The sequence below is a fragment of the Bos indicus genome, chromosome 13 (assembly GCF_029378745.1).
Source record: "Bos indicus isolate NIAB-ARS_2022 breed Sahiwal x Tharparkar chromosome 13, NIAB-ARS_B.indTharparkar_mat_pri_1.0, whole genome shotgun sequence".
NCBI lineage: Eukaryota > Metazoa > Chordata > Mammalia > Artiodactyla > Bovidae > Bos > Bos indicus.
This window is the reverse complement of record NC_091772.1, coordinates 9,986,947-10,007,347: the sequence shown is the minus strand read 5'-3', so window position 1 is coordinate 10,007,347 and position 20,401 is coordinate 9,986,947. Positions and strand designations below refer to the sequence as shown.

Sequence of the window (20,401 nt, the reverse complement as noted above, 5' to 3'; positions counted from 1 at the left end):
GCCCGCCTGGGCGGGGTATTTGCAGTGCAGTGATCTTGGTCTCTCTTTGTTCTTCCATCCAATGTACCTTTGATAGCGGATGGTTTCCCGCTCTTTGGGAGCAAATCCAGATGACCTGAAGGACCCCATCAAAATCAGTATCCCCCGCTATGTTCTCTGCGGCCAAGGGAAGGACGAGCACTTCGAGTTTGAGGTCAAGGTAAGTGTCCCTTCATCGCTCTTTTGGAGGCTGGAGGCGCGAGGCTCTGCAGTGCTTTTTTTTTTTTTTTGTAAAAGGAGATAACGCTACACAAGCACATGCACTTTTGTACAGTACTGGTCGTGTCCTTCTTTAAACCAGTATGTGAAAGTCTGGCCTGGAGCAGGTGGAGGGAACTTGTCCCATAGAAGGTGGTGGTGGATGGGGCATCAGGCCGACATGGACATTGCTGTCACCTCGCAGGCCCACAGGTGAGGTCACCAGCCACCCTGGACTGCCAGGGTTTTCCTGCTCTGGGCATAGACAGTTCTACGTCTTGGGAAACCACCTAGTGCTCAGGCAAACCAGGACAGTAGGGCCATCCTACCACAGACTTAGGCTCCATGTTTTTTAATCTATTAGAGCAAGAATAATCATATTTATGTCACAGGGATGTTAGGTGCGTATAAAAGGCTGACTCCAGTTTTTGGTATATGATAAAGAATAATACATTATGGCTGTTGCTGTCATCCCTACTGCTGTTTTCACTGTTGTTTCTGTTACTAGTGAGTAGGAAGCTTTCCTAGTCTGTTATTTGACTTATAGGACTTTTCAGGAAGAGACGTGCCTGTCTCCTTAACTCATCCTTCCCCAGATAGTGACTTCATCTCATTTCTAGTGGAGTCCCATCGACTCATACGCTTCATTACCTACTGCTGGCCGCCATCCTCTCCTCAGGGAATTTCTGGGTAATCTCACTTCCCTTTGGAGGATGAGCGAGGGTGTTGCTGTCGGGACATCCACTAGGATCACCAGTATCTGTCTGCAGGAGGGCCTTCCTGGAGGTGGTTTTGGTCGCCAGAGTCTGGATGTTGAGTTCTCTAAACTTGGATTCTACTGCGGCTGACTGAGTGGCCCGAAGTCTTCATCTTCCTTGAGCTTTGGTTTCCTCACTGGTAAAATGAGGAAATCGGACCTGACCAGGGGTTTCCAGGTTTCTCTTTAGTGTACCCTTTGAACAGAGAATCTCGTATGAGGAGGACACTGTGGAAGCAGATGAGCATGGATCAGCTGTGGGGGGATCTTGAAGCCAGCCCACCTTCCCCCAGCACTTCCCCCACCTCCCAGATGTCCCTCAGGGGAGCCCTCAGGCTCGGGGGGATCCCTCCCTTTAGGCCTGTGTGTTCTTTCTGTCTTCCTGGAGAAACAATGCAAATAATTTATCTAATTAATCAAAGTTTTTAGATTTTTATTTCTACCTACTGATTATCCCCCCTCCCCCACCACGTTTTTAACAGAACTTGTGCATTAATTTATATATTTGAGGTGTCTGTTGAGAAGGCATGATTGTTGTGTGGCAGTGGTGGTGGTTGAATTTGGCCAGATTCTGCAGTTTCTTCTTAAAATGGTCCATCATGTCCTTAACCCAGTGCTTCTACTGTCCCTGACCTAATGCCTGATTCCTGTCCCGTTTCTTTTCTCAGCCATTTGAAATTGTGTGTCTGTAAGGAGAAGGCAATGGCAGCCCACTCCAGTACTCTTGACTGGAGAGTCCCATGGATGGAGGAGCCTGGTGTGCTGCAGTCCATGGGGTCGCGAAGAGTCAGACACAACTGAGCGACTTCACTTTCATGCATTGGAGAAGGAAATGGCAGTCCACTCCAGTGTTCTTGCCTGGAGAATCGCAGAGACGGGGGAGCCTGGTGGGCTGCTGTCTATGGGGTCGCACAGAGTCGGACACGACTGAAGCGATTTAGCAGCAGCAGCAGCAAAGATCCATTTGGGGCTTCCCTGGCAGCTCTGCAGTAAAGAATCTGCCTGCAATACAGGAAATGTGAGTTCATTCCCTGAGTTGGGAAGATCTAGAGGAGGAAATGGCAACCCGCTCCAGTATTCTTGCCTGGGAAATCCTATGGACAGAGGAGCCTAGTGGGCTGCAGTTCATGGGGTCACAAACCAGTTGGACACAACTTAGTGACTAAAGAACAACAAAAAGTTCCATTCGTACCTATGTGTTATATGTTGGATTGGCCAAAAAGTTTGCTGTGAGTTTCTCTGTGTAAGGCCTATTTGTATATATTATTTCTATATTTTTAAATTAGAGGGTAAAGAGTAACTTTCACCAACTCAGAATTCTTCAAAACTCACAGCACTGGAGGACATGTAATGATTATGGTTGGTACAGAGATTTCTTTTATTTTAGTGGATAAATGTGCTGCTGCTGCTGCTGCTGCTAAGTCGCTTCAGTCGTGTCCGACTCTCTGCAACCCCATAGACAGCAGCCCACCAGGCTCCCCCATCCATGGGATTTTCTAGGCAAGAGTACTAGAGTGGGGTGCCATTGCCTTCTCCAAATGTGCTAATAAGGTATAATTATTAGATTGATTTCATGAATAGAACTTAAGACGTGAGTAAAGAAAATACTTAATTCTTTTTAACTGAGTTGATTTAAATGAAAATTTAAGCAGATTACAGGCTGGCCATATGCAGATCTGGCCAAAATTGTGATGCAATTGTAAAGGCAAATTAGAGAAACCAAAGACATGAAGTATCTGGAGCCTTTCAGCATCCCCGCTGCGCTCTCTGAGCTGATCAAAGCCCTGTCTGAAGGCATGTCATTGCTCTGCCTCCTTCTGTTCCCATCCTGGGTGCTGTCATTACTAGCACCAGGACTGGACTGTTAGCATTTGCCTGGAGAATTCCCAGTTCTTTACAGAGGAAGGGCTGCCTCGTGCATTCTCAGGGTGGCGGCCTGAGGGCCTCATGTTCCTGCAGGGTGCACCCTGTCCACAGCAGTATCAGGGTCCAGTCCTAGACACAAACATGAGAATATGCTGTCCCTCCCTTGGCAGGACAGACAAAAGTATCTGGGTTCCAGTAGAAGTGGAGCTGCTGGAGAAGTGCTGGGGGGTGGGTATTCCCCCTCCAGGTAACCTCGCTGTGCCTCATCTGTGAAATGGGGCTGAGGGAGCCTGTGGGCTGGCTTGGTTTGAGGACTGTAAGAGCTTTTGTATGTGAAAGGCTTGGAATAGGGCCGGCCACATTCTAAGTACTGGATAAGGTGTTGAGAATGAGTGAGATTTTACTCTTGGAAATCCCTTAATGACTTTCATGTTTATGACTCTTCGGGTTTTGTTGTTGTTATTTTTCTCCCTCTGAGTTTGAAAATGAACTATGCTAACCGTTTCCTGGGCGTCCCTGGTAGCACTAGTGGTAAAGAACCTGCCCTGCACGATGCAAGACACACAAGAGATGCAGGTTCTGTCCCTGGGTTGGGAAGATCCCCTGGTGGAGGAGATGGCAACCCACTCCAGTATTCTTGCCTGGAGAGTCAATGCTAAAGGAAATTGATCTTGAATATTCATTGGAGAGACTGATGCTGAGGCCAAAGCTCCAATACTTTGACCACCTGATGCAAAGAGCTGACTCATTGGAAAAGATCTTGATGCTGGGAAAGATTGAGGGCAGGAGGAGAAAGGTATGACACAGGATGACATGGTTGAATGGCATCACCTATTCAATGGACATGAGTTTGAGCAAGCTCCGGGAGTTGGTGAAGGACAGGGAAGCCTGGCGTGCTGCAGTCCACGGGGTCGCAAAGAGTGACTGAACAACAGCAACCACCATTTCCTGCCATCACTTTATTTCATGCATAGGCAATGTTTTCTAGAACAGGTCATCACACTTAGGGTAATATTTTGGTTGCTACTAAATTCTCTTGGTGAACCAATAGTTTTGAAAAGGTAAAAAATAACTGTTTTTTGAAAAAATACGTTTAGTCTTAGATTTCCTTATATATGGTATGTAATATTAATGTACATTTTATATCAGGCTCATTTAAGGGGCTGAGCTGACTCAGGCACAGGCCCTGGGTGTACGTCCCCCGTGGTTGAAGTCACAGGTCCCAAGAGCCCAGGAGGACACCAGTATGCAGAGTGAAACTGTGGAGAGCTTGTCTCTCAGCTTCTCACTCATCCTTCCCGTTCCTCCACCTCCTGCCTTCCCGCCCACTCTGCTGTAGATAGAATTGATTAGTTATTTACATTCCATCTTCCTGTCCATTTTCATTTTAACCTCCAGTCCGATCACTCCAGCTCTCCAACGTGGTCTGTTCATTGCCAAACGAAGCAGTCATGATCCTTGTTAAAGGAATGTTGGAGGTTGGCTGCAGGACCGGGAACCTGTGGGCAGAGAGGGGGCCAAAATGCTCATCTTCTGGTCCACAAGGCATCCTAAGGAACTTTCCATCACTGAACTTTAAAATGATGGGAAAAAAAAAAGTTTTTAATTCAAAAGGACATTTATATCTTCTTTATTTGGGGGGTTAAAAACAACTTTTATAAACTGTGAGAATGGATACGTATAAGGTTTTGGGGTTTTGGTCAAATTTGTAATTTTTTAAATCAACTTCATTTAGGCATTATTTACACCCAGTGAAATACCCCATTTTAAATATAGTTTGATGAACTTTGACGTATGTGTACACCCAAATCAAGCACCCCAATCAAGGTTTAGAACTTCTCATTCACTCTAGAAATTTTCTGATACTCCAGGCAAACACTGATCTGCTGTCTGTAATTATAGATTCCTCGGGTCTGTTGTGGTGTGTGGAGGGGATGTGTGGACCAGAGGCATTCACTCTTGTGTCTGGCTGCTTCCTCTCGCAGCCTTTTAGAGATGCATCCATACAGTTAAGTGTAACAATAATTTGTTTCTTGTTATTGCTTAACAGCATCCCACTGTGGGGGTGCATCACAATTGGTGGGTCAGTGTCTGTTTTGCTGTTCTCATCTGACAGTACAGGAAGCTGTCATCTCTATGTCACACCATCCTCCCCTCCTTATTTCATTGACCCTGAAGGACACGTGCCTGGAAAGCCCTGGGTGAAGATGTCTTTGGGTGAAGTCATACCTGCCGGTGTCTCCCAGTAGCACGTCCTTCTGGAGCTGTGTATGCATGTGTGTCGAGAGGTGTACATCCCGCCAGCTGCTCTCAGCCGCAGACAGGCTGCGGCTGTGCAGCCTGGCTCCTCTTGGCGAAGAGCACACAGTGTGCTGCATTCCACTGACTGGCGGGCTGATCAGCCGAACGTAGTAGGTTGGTGCAAATGTAATTGCAGTTTCGGACCGTGAACTTTTAATTTATTTCAACGAGTCTCAAACACATCTTCACTAATCAAAATAGGAATGATGAGGCAACACATTTTGGCCAATGAGAAATAAGTTTATTCCTGTAGCATAAAAATCCATGCCTCAGGATTTGATGAACTCTTGGAAAGCATTTTCTGCCTCCTGCTGGTTGTGGAAGTGCTTTCCCTGCAAAGAGTTGTTGAGATGCTTAAAGAAGTGGTAGTCGGTTGGTGAGCGGTCAGGTGCTTGTGGTGGATGAGGCCAAACTTTGTAGCCCAATTCGTTCAACTTCTGAAGCATTGCTTGTGTGACGTGTGGTCAGGGTTTGTGGTAGAGAAGAACTGGGCCCTTTCTGTTGACCAGTACTGGCTCCAGCTGTTGCGGTTTGTGCGTCTCATGGATTTGCCGAGCATACCTCTTCGATGTAATGGTTTTGCTGGGATTCAGAAAGCTGTAGTAGATCAGACCAGCAGCAGACCACCAGACAGTGACCATGACCTTTTTTGGGTGCAAGTTTGGGTTTGGGAACTGCTTTGGAGCTGCTTCTTGGTCTAACCACTGAGCTGGTTGTCACCGGTTGTCATATAAAATCCACTTTTATTGATTTTTGGTCAGCTGACGAGGCCTCCACTTACTGAGATTTTTCACTTTTGCACTTTGCTTCAAATGCCGAATGACCATAGAACAGTCGATGTTGATTTCTTCAGCACCTTCTCCTGTAGTGGTAAGAGGATCAGCTTTGATGATGGCTCTCAGTTGCTTGTGTCAACCTCTGATGGCTGGCCACTGCCCTCCTCATCTTCAAGGCTCTCGTGTCCTTTGTAAAACTTCTTTAACCACTACCACACTGTATGTTCTTTAGCACTTCCTGGGCCAAAAGCGTTGTGGATGTTGCGAGTTGTCTTCAGGGCTTTACGACCTATTTTGAACTCAAATAAGAAAATTGCTCAAATTCTTTTTATCTAACATCATTTCCGTAGTCTAAAATAAATATAAAATACACGGCAAGTAATAAGTCATTAGCAAAAAACATAAAGTGAGAAATGCACATTAAAATGATGTATATATAACATTACCACATTTATTTAAGAATGTATTCCAATATCAAAGAGCAGAGTTCAGCAGTGCAAAACTGTAGTTAGATTTGCACCAACCTAATACCTGTACTGGTGATGTGACTGGTGATAGAAGCAAGGTCCAATGCTGTAAAGAGCAATATTGCATAGGAACCTGGAATGTCAGGTCCATGAATCAAGGCAAATTGGAAGTGGTCAAACAAGAGATGGCAAGAGTGAATGTCGACATTCTAGGAATCAGCGAACTGAAATGGGTGACTTTAACTCAGATGACCATTATATCTACTACTGTGGGCAGGAATCCCTCTGAAGAAATGGAGTAGCCATCATGGTCAACAAAAGAGTCCAAAATGCAGTACTTGGATGCAATCTCAAAAACAACAGAATGATCTCTGTTCGTTTCCAAGGCAAACCATTCACTATCACAGTAATCCAAGTCTATGCCCCAACCAGTAACGCTGAAGAAGCTGAAGTTGAACGGTTCTATGAAGACCTCCAAGACCTTTTAGAACTAACACCCAAAAAAGATGTCCTTTTCATGCTAGGGGACTGGAATGCAAAAGTAGGAAGTCAAGAAACACCTGGAGTAACAGGCAAATATGGCCTTGGAATACGGAATGAAGCAGGGCAAAGACTAATAGAGTTTTGCCAAGAAAATGCACTGATCATAACAAACACCCTCTTCCAACAACACAAGAGAAGACTCTACACATGGACATCACCAGATGGTCAACACCGAAATCAGATTGATTATATTCTTTGCGGCCAAAGATGGAGAAGCTCTATACAGTCAGCAAAAACAAGACCAAGAGCTGACTGTGGCTCAGACCATGAACTCCTTATTGCCAAATTCAGACTTAAATTGAAGAAAGTAGGGAAAACCACTAGACCATTCAGGTATGACCTAAATCAAATCACTTATGATTTACAGTGGAAGTGAGAAATAGATTTAAGGGCCTAGATCTGATAGAGTGTCTGATGAACTATGGAATGAGGTTCGTGACATTGTACAGGAGACAGGGATCAAGACCATCCCCATGGAAAACAAATGCAAAAAAGCAAAATGGCTGTCTGAGGAGGCCTTACAAATAGCTGTGAAAAGAAGAGAAGCGAAAAACAAAGGAGAAAAGGAAAGGTATAAGCATCTGAATGCAGAGTTCCAAAGAATAGCAAGAAGAGATAAGAAAGCCTTCTTCAGCGATCAATGCAAAGAAATAGAGGAAAACAACAGAATGGGAAAGACTAGAGATCTCTTCAAAAAAATTAGAGATACCAAAGGAACATTTCATGCAAAGATGGGCTCAATAAAGGACAGAAATGGTATGGACCTAACAAAAGCAGAAGATATTAAGAAGAGATGGCAAGAATACACAGAAAAGCTGTACAAAAAAGATCTTCACGACCAAGATAATCATGATGGTGTGATCACTCACCTAGAGCCAGACATCCTGGAATGTGAAGTCAAGTGGGCCTTAGAAAGCATCACTATGAACAAAGCTAGTGGAGGTGATAGAATTCCAGTTGAGCTATTTCAAATCCTGAAAGATGCTGTGAAAGTGCTGCACTCAATATGTCAGCAAATTTGCAAAACTCAGCAGTGGCCACAGGACTGGAAGAGGTCCGTTTTCATTCCAATCCCAAAGAAAGGCAATGCCAAAGAATGCTCAAACTACTGCACAATTGCACTCATCTCACACGCTAGTAGAGTAATGCTCAAAACTCTCCAAGCCAGGCTTCAGCAATATGTGAACCGTGAACTTCCTGATGTTCAAGCTGGTTTTAGAAAAGGAAGAGGAACCAGAGATCAAATTGCCAACATCCACTGGATCATGGAAAAGCAAGAGAGTTCCAGAAAAACATCTATTTCTGCTTTATTGACTATGCCAAAGCCTTTGACTGTGTGGATCACAAGAAACTGTGGAAAATTCTGAAAGAGATGGGAATACCAGACTACCTGATCTGCCTCTTGAGAAATTTGTATGCAGGTCAGGAAGCAACAATTCGAACTGGACATGGAACAACAGACTGGTTCCAAATAGGAAAAGGAGTTCGTCGAGGCTGTATATTGTCACCCTGTTTATTTAACTTGTATGCAGAGTACATCATGAGAAACGCTGGACTGGAAGAAACACAAGCTGGAATCAAGATTGCTGGGAGAAATATCAATAACCTCAGATATGCAGATGACACCACCCTTACGGCAGAAAGTGAAGAGGAACTAAAAAGCCTCTTGATGAAAGTGAAAGTGGAGAGGGAAAAAGTTGGCTTAAAGCTCAACATTCAGAAAACGAAGATCATGGCATCCGGTCCCATCACTTCATGGGAAATAGATGGGGAAACAGTGGAAACAGTGTCAGACTTTATTTTTCTGGACTCCAAAATCACTGCAGATGGTGACTGCAGCCATGAAATTAAAAGACGCTTACTCCTTGGAAGGAAAGTTATGACCAACCTAGATAGCATATTCAAAAGCAGAAAAAAAAAAGAAAGAAAGAAAAAAAAAAACAAAACAAAAGCAGAGACATTAGTTTGCCAACAAAGGTCCGTCTAGTCAAGGCTATGGTTTTTCCTGTGGTCATGTATGGATGTGAGAGTTGGACTATGAAGAAGGCTGAGCGCCGAAGAATTGATGCTTTTGAACTGTGGTGTTGGAGAAGACACTTGAAAGTCCCTTGGACTGCAAGGCGATCCAACCAGTCCATTCTAAAGGAGATCAGCCCTGGGATTTCTTTGGAAGGATAAATGCTAAAGCTGAAACTCCAGTACTTTGGCCACCTGATGCGAAGAGTTGACTTATTGGAAAAGTCTGTGATGCTGGGAGGGATTGGGGGCAAGAGGAGAAGGGGACGACAGAGGATGAAATGGCTGGATGGCATCACTGACTCAATGGATGGGAGTTTGAGTGAACTCCGGGAGCTGGTGATGGACAGGGAGGCCTGGTGTGCTGCGATTCATGGGGTCGCAAAGAGTCGGACATGACTGAGCGACTGATCTGATCTGAATACCTATATAGTCCATGATGGCACGAAGCTGCTGCCGTCACAAGTTCCTCCACTACCTGGACCACAGCAGGTCAACTTAAAACTCCTGCGTCCTCTGCCTTTCCGTGATTGACACGTGAAATCAGTTAACCTGTATTATACTTAGCATCCTCGGTTATCTAGGACCAGACTGGGTAGAATTTAATTTTTCAGTTGCATTTCAGCATGACACAGAATCCGTGCTTATGGCTAGCAGAGGTGGTCATACTCTTATGTTACAGAAACAAGCCAAGGTTTCCAGCGTAGTTTTAAATTCCCTGCCTTACATGTTAACATGATAATATAAAGAAATGACCTAACACTTATTTAAAAAAAAAGAACAAACACCCTGTTTCCTGTGGGTTTTTATTCCTGTGAAACTGGAAATAACCTTTACGAGAGACTGTGTTCCTGTTTCCCTTGGAGAGTGAATCGTCGACTGCAAGGCCCCACACCCCACTCAACCCTTTACCTGCTCTACTGCTGGCCACAGCAGGTGTCACAGCCACACTCCTACTTTCTTTTCTCGTTCATTTTGGTATTTAGCACTGGTCTTCCCCCCGCAGGTGTCCGCTCCACGGACCCTCACCAGCCTGTGCAGCCCTGAGGCTCCTTCCCTTCCCCAGGGCTAGGCTGGGAATGGGCCGCCCTGCAGATGACTGTCACATGGCCCACACGAGCTGGCCCAAAGTGGACGTGATCACAGCTCAGCACTTTCTATCTCTGCCATTCTTACCGTTCCATCATGTTTATTTCTTCCATCTTCGGCCTGTCTTATAGGTGATGGGCCTGTATTTAGCACGTCTTATGAGTTCTGCCATTTCTCACATGCTCCTTGCTTACTCAGCTGTTGTGACACATTCTGTGCTATCTGCCTGCATCTCAAAGCCTCGCTCTCATCTCCTGGCTGTGCTCAGCCCCTGTCGGGCTCCGTCCATCCCCTGGAACTGAATGTGCCAGGTGGTCTGTGGGCCCCCACTGTGCTCCCTGTTTCTACACTCACAGGGCCTCTTGGAGTTACCTTCTTGTCTGATCCCTGCAGGTGACTGAGTCTGCAGCCTTGCTTCAAGTTTGGACACTAACACGTATCAGGCACCTGTTTTGTCGTAGACACTTTGAAGACACTTCCCCAGCTGTGGAAAATGTACCAGAAAGGGGGTGCTATTTACATTTGATGAGCTAGGAACCTCTTAAGTGACTTGCCCGAGGCCACACAGCTACTACGGAGAGTGCTATGTCACTTCAGTCATGTCCGGCCCTTTGTGACCCCATGGACTGTAGCCTGCCAGGCTTCTCTGTCCATGGGATTTTCCAGGCAAGTATACTGGAGTGGGTTGTCATTGCCTTCTCCAGGGGATCTTCCCTGCCCAGGGATCAAACCCGAGTCACTTATGTCTCCTGCTTTGGCAAATGGGTTCTTTACCACTAGCGCCAGCTGGGAAGCCCATAACTAAGTAGATCGAGGAACCGAATGCCTGTGGGATCAAAGCCAGCTGTTCAGGTTCCTGTGCTTACGTGTCTTCACGGACCTCCTCAGTGTCATTGCTTCCTGCGCATTTTGGAAGCTCAGGCCACATCTTGGTGCTGCCCTCACATGGGGACCATTTCCACAGCCTTGTTTGTTTTCAAGTGTCGACATTATTTCTGTGTGCACTTTAACTTTTATCATGAAGTCTAGGCCAGGTCATGTGCACTCTGTGAACTGGGGCTGTTAAAGTTTTGCCAAACTTGGAGAATTTGATAGTGGATGGACCTGCCAGGAGAAATGCCCAGAAAATGTGCAGTTTGGGAGCTGAAGAAATCACATTTAGAGTCAGGGAAATGTCTCTTTATTTGGCAGAACAGAAATAAGAGCCATTCCGGTCTGTTAGATAAACTGTGCACACATACATCTTCTAGAAACATCCCCAACTTGGTAGAATATAAATGTTGAGAAGGATTTGTGCGTTGGCATCTGAATCTCTGCTTATTAGTAACTGATAAATGATCTCCCCACATGTGTATTCACAGAGGTGAGATGGATGGGCAGTCACACGAGCTGCGGTTCATCTAGATTCAAACAGTTAGTGTGTGGACTATTTTCAAACATAAATATTATTAAGGGGAAGAAATAAAATTAGGACTTAAAAGAATCATATATTATCCTAAACTTTTTTTTAAGCATGCCTCCCATCTCTTTGAGAATGCTGTCTTTGACTAAAAAAAAAAGAATAAACATCTTTCCCGTCCCCTATTTTAATACAGAACAACTCATCTTTCATGTTGTTTTTACTTGGGCAGTTGTTTGTCTTCACCAAGGCAATACTGAATGCATGAGAAATGATGAAGAGATGAGATTGATTCATAAGCCCAGAGGAAAAGCAGTTAGCACCTTGTGATCCTACCTTGAATTTCCATTTCAACTTTGTTTTTGCGCTATAAGAATCTATTAATATTTCTTCATTTCAGAATTTGGGGAGTTTTACATCTCTTCCTAGAATTTGTTTTAAAAGAAATCACAAAATGGTTTGAACTCCCTTTTTGCAGTTGCTGTCCACAGGTGCCCTGGCCTTTCAGTATGTGTAATAAAAGGGTTTTTTTTCGGTAAGGTGATCCTGGGCGCAGCAGTACTATGTACTGAGCACCCAACACTCTGCTAGTTGCTTCACTTCATTTAGTTCAGCTATAGGTTAGGATATTTTGGGCTCCAAAATCACTGCAGATGGTGATTGCAGCCATGAAATTAAAAGATGCTTACTCCTTGGAAGGAAAGTTATGACCAACCTAGACAGCATATTCAAAAGCAGAGACATTACTTTGCCAACAAAGGTCCATCTAGTTAAGGCTATGGTTTTTCCTGTGGTCATGTATGGATGTGAGAGTTGGACTGTGAAGAAGGCTGAGCGCCGAAGAAATGATGCTTTTGAACTGTGGTGTTGGAGAAGACTCTTGAGAGTCCCTTGGACTGCAAGGAGATCCAACCAGTCCATCCTAAAGGAGATCAGTCCTGAGTGTTCATTGGAAGGACTGATGCTGAAGCTGAAACTCCAATACTTTCGCCACCTGATACAAAGAGTTGACTCATTGGAAAAGACCCTGATGCTGGGAGGGATTGGGAGCAGGAGGAGAAGGGGACAACAGAGGATGAGTTGGCTGGATGGCATCACTGACTCGATGGACATGAGTTTGGGTAAACTCCGGGAGTGGGTGATGAACAGGGAGGCCTTGCATGCTGTGATTCATGGGGTCGCAAAGAGTCGGGTACAACTGGAGCGACTGAACTGAACTGAATTGAGTCCATTTTACAGATGGAAAAACTAAGGCTGGAGGAGTTGCATAATTTCACCAGAGTCACACAGCTAATTAGTGACTGAGCTACAGTCAGGATCCAAGTCTTAGTCCAGAGCCTTTCATTTTCCATTCTCCAGTGATGACTGCTGAATAATTTGCATTTGGTGCTTTGCCTCTGAATATCTGAGTAATTTGAAGGAAAATTGCTTCGGCTGTCATTCTCGCAATTTACCACAATTTTAAGGTAGAACAGTCCTGCCTATTCCTCACCTGTTTCAGAGGTGTTAGGGAAGGGAGAAGTACTCCTTAGTAATGATCTTGGATTTGAAAAGCATCCATCTCATCAGAATATTCCAATCTTTCGACATTCCTTCAAATTTACTTTCAAATTACCGTATGCTGTTGCTGCTGCTGCTAAGTCGCTTCAGTCGTGTCCGACTCTCTGCGACCCCATAGACGGCAGCACACCAGGCTTCCCTGTCCCTGGGATTCTCCAGGCAAGAATACTGGAGTGGGTTGCTATTTCCTTCTCCATATAAAGTTAAGTATATTGAGATAAGTCGTATTATCCTTATTTTAAAGGTGCATTCCTTCTGGTTATTGCAGAAGGCTGGGGTTTGGGCCAGCTCCAAAGCCTTGTTTGGTTTTGCATCACACCCTGCCATACAGATGCTCTGCAACCAGCAGTGGGCTGCCAGGCTCCCGTCTGCCTGGCGCACTGGGTTCAGACCGGGTCCAGGAGCCAGAGGCTGCAGGCACCTTCTTTATTTGCTGGCGGTGCATCTACACAGGGGTGTCTGCAGCGCTTCCCGCACAACAAAGCAGGCTGACATCGTATCCGCATGGCTTTCTGGGATCTTTGTTCTCTAAGCCCCATAGCCTCCCTTGCACGTTATCAGCAGCCGGGGGTATATCTAGGGTTGGACCTTAGACCTCCCTCTCCCCACACACTGCGCTGCCTCTAAGACCATCTCCTCCTGCCAGGGCCCATCATGTTCCCACAGGTGCAGAGGAGATGGGATTTCTATAGTTAGTGGGGCGCTCTAGTTCAAGTTCACAGAGACACTGCAGTGGAGGGGATGCGAGCTCAGCTCAGGAGCTCACGATGTGGTCAGAGGACATGGTTCAGGTGGCACCCATCCCTCCGCCTCCAGTACCCTGGACAGTCGCCGACACAGTGTCTTTTCCTTCGTGTCCACTGGGCTGAGGGCTCAGCACTCCTTTGGGTCCCTAGAAAGAAAAGTACGTCAGCTTTGCCGCAGTTTCCCCAGCGAGCCAGAGGAGGAAGAACGTTGTACATCTCAGAGCAAATAACAGAAAATACCCCTTTAGACAGTTAGGTTCTCTGCAAAGTACCAGTGTCCCCACTTTCCTAGATGGCCCCTGGGAGCGCCAGCTGCTGCCCGCCCCCCTGCTAAGGGTGGGGGTGTCAGCTCCAACCCCCTTCCTTGGCCTATATCCCCACGCCTGCCTGCATAGCTGGGGACATGATGTTCAGAAACAAAAGTCTCCTCGGTTAATAGAACCCACCGTTTAAAGGCAGTTCAGAGACCACCTCTTGTTTCTTGATGTGTTTTGTTTTAGTTCTTTCTCACCTACCTGTGTTCATTCTTACTCCCAAATCGTTTATCACTAAACCAAGGCTCCTCTCTCTGAAGGAATCTGGTGAATGACATTTTTTTTTTTATGATTCTTTACTTTCTTATCTCGTCCAGTACCTGTTGTCCAAAAGCTTTAGACATGTATAGGTAAATCAGAGAAGGCCTGAGCTGCAGATCATTCTACTGCCCACAGTTCAAGATAGAAAAAGGGAATGGGGAAATCACAGCAAAGTGTGTAACGAAGAGACTTTGGGCTCCACTGTCTTTATTACTCCTCCACTTATTATTTAAGAAGTATTTATTTGGTACCTGTGACACTTTTTTTTTAAGAGCGTACTAGAAGTATCAAGACATTGAGGAACAGAGGAGCTGAATAATCAGTTCACATCCTCTAAGGTCAGTGAAGTGGGAGAAAGAAGAGTACAGAGCAGGGGGGGGTCGTGAAGGGCACCCGGGAAAACTTAGGTTTTCTGTTCCCACGTGGGAGTGAGATGGGGAGCAGGGCGCTGGGACAAGCCCAGATGAGCTCAGATGACGCTTTGCTAACAGGAAGTAGTACTGCGTGAGGTCGGCACTGGGGGGTACCTGCTTTCAGGTGGAAGCCTAGGAGGCTGATGAAGGGAAACTGGAGGGAGGGGGAAAGACGGTAGCAACAGCATCTTTCTTAGATGGGTGAAGCAACTGCTCAGAAGCTGGGCTTGGGTGACCCTAGTCATCTCAGAAAAATATCATTGTCTGTGAAAATTGAAAATGTAGAACATTTAGAAATTTTCTTCACAGAAAGTGTAATTTAGAAAGATTTAGTAGAAGTGACTGCAGAGTTAAGACATGAAAGTCGCTCAGTCGTGTCTGACTCTTTGGGACCCTGTGGACTATACTCCGTGGAATTCTCCAGGACAGAATACTGAAATGGGTAGCCTTTCCCTTCTCCATGGGATCTTCCCAACCGAGGGGTTGAACCCAGGTCTCCCACATTGCAGGCGAATTATCTACCGGCTGGGCCACAAGGGAAGCCCGAGAGTACTGGAGTGCAGAGTTTAGTGTCAGTGTTTCCTGCCTTTCTGTGGAGGGGCTGTGGGACTGTCTGCAGCAGTGCTGGGCAGCACACAGGAGGGAAGGGGATCTCTGATGGGGCTCCACCAGAAGGTCTAGGGAGCCAGAGAGTTCGGGGCAGGAAGAGTGACCTGGAGTTCGGCCTGGGCTCTCGGTGAGTGATCAGAGGAGGAGAAGGGCTGGGAGACCGTGGGAGGCTGGGGCATCACAGCAGAGGCAGATACCAGATGCAGCACACGTGGGTTGAGCATCCCCGTTGGAAATCCCAGCACACTGGGCCGTGTGTTCTTGGAAAGCCTAGGCCGTCCTAGAGGCGGACCAGGGTGAGGAGGCCCACGTGACCGACTGTGATTAACGGGATCTGGCTTCTCCTCCCACTTCCTGGGCAGTTCTGTTTGGTGTTTGAGGAGAATTTAATTAATGTATTAATGCTTGCTGTTACACAGATTCAAATATTTGTAATATGTTCGTGTTTCGTCAAGCATGTTCATAGTTACGTTACTGCATAAGACTCTATTTTTCAGAAATCTAATAAAACTTGTTTTAGTATATAGTAGGGTGGTATTAGACCATTTCCTGTGAACTGTTACTGAATACAGGGAGTTTCATTTGTATATACTTGATGCAGCTCCTCCAAACGTTATTTAAAGACAAATATTCCTGAGGAGACCTCTGTGAGTAACTGCTTATTTACTTGGGGCCAGTTAGAGTATTTTTCTTTGAATGAAAAACTGTTGATTCTCCTCTTACACAGATAGATATACACAAGCAAATAAATACTGGTGACAGGTCCTGAAACTGACAATCCCTAAACCAGCAAAATATGTATATAACATAAATTTGTGGAAAGCACTCAATTGAGAATTGTTCATAAGTGAGCGCAGTTCATCTTGTAGACACATTTATGGTGTTTAAGTTGCGCTTGATCATTTTATGGCCCAGAAAAGATGGATTTGTATCTGCAGACCTGTTCAATGAGAGAGAAGTAATGAGTTGGCTCCTCAAAGACATGCAGCATCTATGCCCAGTGTTCTCGGCGTGGAAGAGAATAGTTGCGTGTTTTGACCTGATATGTTTGCTATGCTGCTCATCTGTCCCTCCTCTCTGCGTCAGCGCCTCACCTCAGGCCCAGTTTTAATTTGGGGCAAAATAGGGCTTTAATGGCTGTTTCTCCCTTCTGTTGGGTTTCCCTGAACTCCACAGGCAGTTGTTTACCCAGCTCTAGGCGTGAAGGCGTCCCCATCACAGGAAAGGGATTTGGCCTTTTTCCTACGGGGAGGTGGCCACCGTTTCCATGGTGCTCACAGTGGTCTTCACTCACTGCCACTGTCCACATCTTGTTTACATGTTGATAGATAAGGGGGAGATTTAAGTGTTTTATGTACAAAGCAGGAAGCTTGAACCTTTGTAATCCCTGTGTTAACTTGGATTCAGGTGAAAACCTCAAGGGTAAAGAGTTCAGAAATCTCTGTATGCCTCAGTATAAACTTGGGTTACAAATACATAGGGAATGCACCCTAGGCTCAGTACAGAGAAAACAAACAGAAAAGATACTATTGTGTGACTAATGAAAATAGTCTTTGATTCAGAGAAACCTCAGAGAACCCACCAGAAGAGAGTTAATGGAGCCAAGATAGTGGAGCCTTACCTTCTTCGCCAAGCAGAATAACCGTTAAGGACATCACTCGGAAAACCAGCAGCATCTGAGCTGGCGCCAACACATACTAGTAGCTCAATGATTTACTCTCCAGTGAGAGCCCCTCTGCCGCCGTCCCAGCTACTGCCAAAGGCCCGTTCTCTTAGAGGGCTTACGTCTTGTAGGACAGAGAGACAGGTGTCGATATAATTACTGTTGGTTATGTAAATTGATTAGGCAAAGATTAATGCTGCAATTAATGTCCTGTGACACGTGATCTGATCAGGGTGTGAGCGAGTGTCTTCCTCAGTCTCCCCCCAAGCTCCACAGCCCGCCATGGCAGCGCCCGCCTCCCGTTGTGAGCCCTGGGGGCTGATACCAAGAAGCAGAAGGATGTGCATTAGGTGCTTTGGGTTGGGGGGCTCTCCCGGGGATTTTATGTTCTCTTGCTGTCTTGTCATCTTGTACCAAACACCCTGATTCTGCTGCCCGGGGAATCACTCATCTGTGCCTGTCCTCCTGAGGATCTGGTACATGCAAGTTGTTAGAGAAACTTCTGTCCCTTAGAAAGGCCTTGTTCTGGGGCCACTGTGGAAAGGAGGAATGAAACCCAAATTAGGAGGTAGATTTGAAGTAGCTGTTTCATTAGTTAGAGATTTCAAAATACAGTCTGACTTAATGAGCTGTGAAGTCAACGAGGAGGAAGAGGCTGCAGGCCAGAGTCACGCAAGCTGGTGTCCAGTTATCCACATCCACATCCCGATCCCGATTGGGCTTAAGGCCGTCTCTTAAGCACACAGGCCCTGCTGACTCATTGCTGCTGAGCCTGAGGATGTTTGAGATCAGCCCATCCTGAGGCTCTGCCCTCCAGCTCTTCCTCAGGGTGCTCACGCTGCATCAGGTACGTTTCTCAGGTGCAGTGAAGAGCAGCTAGAAATCCCAGCTCTCCTGGGGCTTACTCCAGCAGGGAAGAGAGCCAGAAGCGAGACGTCCAAGTAAATGTATACAGGCACATCTCGTTTTATTGCCCTTCCTAGATACTGAGGGTTTTTTGTTTTGTTCTGTTACATGAAAGGTTTGTGGCAACTTTTAAGTCATCTGATGAAGGTTAGCATTTTTCAGCAGTAAATTATTTATAATTAAGGTATGTACTTTGTTTTCTTGGACGTAATATATTGTGCATTTAATAGACTGCAGTGTAATATAAATGTAACTTTTATATGTATTGAGAAACTAAAAACTTGTGTGACTCCCCTTTTTTTAAACTGGAATATAATTGCTTTACAATATTGTGTTAGTTTCTCCTGTACAATGAAGTGAATCAGCTATGTGCATATATATTTATCCCCATCCTCTTGGACCTGCCTCCTGCCCACCCCCATTCCCACCCCTCTAGGTCACCACAGAGCACCAAGCTGAGCTCCTTGTGCTGTGTAGACAGCAGCTTCCCACTGACTATGTATTTTACACATGGTAGTATATACATGTGAGGCTACTCTCTCAATTTGTCCCACCTTCCCCTCCACACCCCCATGTCCACAGGTCTGCTCTCTAATTCCTGCCCTGCAAATAGGTTCACACATTCCATATATATGCATTAAAGTATGCTATTTGGTTTTCTCTTTCTGACTTTCTTCACTCTGTATAACAGACTCTAGGTCCATCCATGTCTCTATAAATGACCCAACTTCGTTCCTTATTATGGCTGAGTAATATTCCATTGTGCAGTTGTACCACATCTTCTTTATACATTCATCTGTTCATGGGTATTTAGGTTGCCTCCATGTCCTGGCTGTTGTAAACAGTGTTGCAGTGAACATTGGTGGATTTTTGAATTAAGGTTTTCTCAGGGTATATGCCCAGGTCAGGAGTTCTATTTTTAGTCTTTAAAGGTAACTCCATACTGTTCTCCATAGTGGGTGCAGTAATTTACCTTCCCACAAATAGTGCAAGAAGGTTTCCTTTTCCTCATACCCTCTCCAGTATTCATTGTTTGTAGATTTTTGATGATGGCCATTCTGACCAGTGTGAGGTGATAACCTCATAGTGGTTTTGATTTGCATTTCTCTAAAAATTAGTGATGTTGAGCATCTTTTCATGTGTTTGTTGGCCATCCATGTCTTGTTTGAAGGCATGTCTGTTTAGTCATGTGACTGACTTTAATGCAATATAGACTTTACTGTGGAACCCAACCCACAGTATCTTGAAGGTATGACTGTACCATGTTAGGTAGGAAGACGTGCTTAGTACAAAAATACGAGGAGTAAGTATTGTGGAGATGGGGAATAAGGGGTGGTGGGGTGCGGTGGTATATCCAGAGGAGGCATCACTGAGAAAGTGAGCTTTTAAGCAAAGACTTGAAGGATATGCTGGAGCTAGTCATATGGAAAGAACATTCCAGAAAAAGGAAAAATCACACATGTACTTCCTGAGGCCACATTTACCGTGTAGCATGTTTGATGGATTCCAGAAAAGCAAGGAAGGTAAAGTGAGTGAGGGAGAGTGCAGTCACAAGGCCAGGGAGGAGACAGATTGTAAAGGTCCTTGAGGTCAGCAGAAGAACTTGAACTTGTGCCCTGAACGAGATTGTACTCCTTGAGAGGATGTCCTATTTGAGCAAAGAAATGGCTCCATCGAGCAGTTTTTAACAAGATAGCTTTGGCTGCTGTGTTGAGAAAGGCATGAAGGGCAGGGGGCAGTGGAGGTGATGAAGGCTCAAGGAGAAAGATGGAGTAAACTGTTTAGAAAACTCTCATCCGAGAGAGTGGGAGAGTGGATGGAGTTGGGAAATGTGTGTGACTAACTGGTGGGAGACATCCTGGCTGACTTCAGGATGGTGACTGTGACTGAAATAGGACCAGGCGGCCGTTTGGTGGTTTGTGTTCCCACAGCCCCATCCTGCTAGGCAGCTGCAGGCCAGGAGTAAACACAGTCGGGTTTAATCAAGGCTGTGGTTTAGCTTAGTTGAGGGAATTTCAAGAGCAGGACTAAGAGATTTGGGTTTGAATGTAAGGGGATGGTTTTAACGATTGCCCGTGGTTTTCCCGTTGGGTGAGGAAGGAACCAGGACAGAAGTCAAAGAACAGGAGGTCAGGGCATTGGAGGGATCATCTGTCATTGATTTAATTACCAAGATTCATGGCAGGAGTTCTGTAGCCTGGGAGCAGATGGCTGTGAGCAAAACCCAAGATGTTCAAGGAGCTGGGGACGCAAGTGAGGTGAATTGCCTGTGAGAAGGATGGGTTAACGGTAAGATCTGAAGGCATGGTCTTCACGTGGGGGCGTTCAGAGAGGGCAGAGGAGTAGGGGTGTAAAAGTTGGATGGAAGCACAAGAGCGTCCACCGACCTCCTGGGACGATGGGATGCGGAATGTGGGGACAACACAGTCCCTACTTGAGAGGGCTGCAGGGGGAGGGGTCCCCTGGTGACCAGTTAGA

General features: G+C 45.7%; 1 protein-coding gene across 2 annotated transcripts in view; it reads left to right on the top strand.

Annotated features, from left to right (window-relative positions):
- Nucleotides 1–20,401, top strand: part of KIF16B (kinesin family member 16B) — a 307,508-nt gene that overhangs the window by 226,756 nt on the left and 60,351 nt on the right. For both annotated transcript variants that reach the window (XM_070800719.1, XM_070800718.1), the window contains one exon: nt 77–199. In XM_070800719.1, the coding sequence (XP_070656820.1) occupies nt 77–199 (123 nt within the window). The remainder of the gene's footprint in view (nt 1–76; nt 200–20,401) is intronic.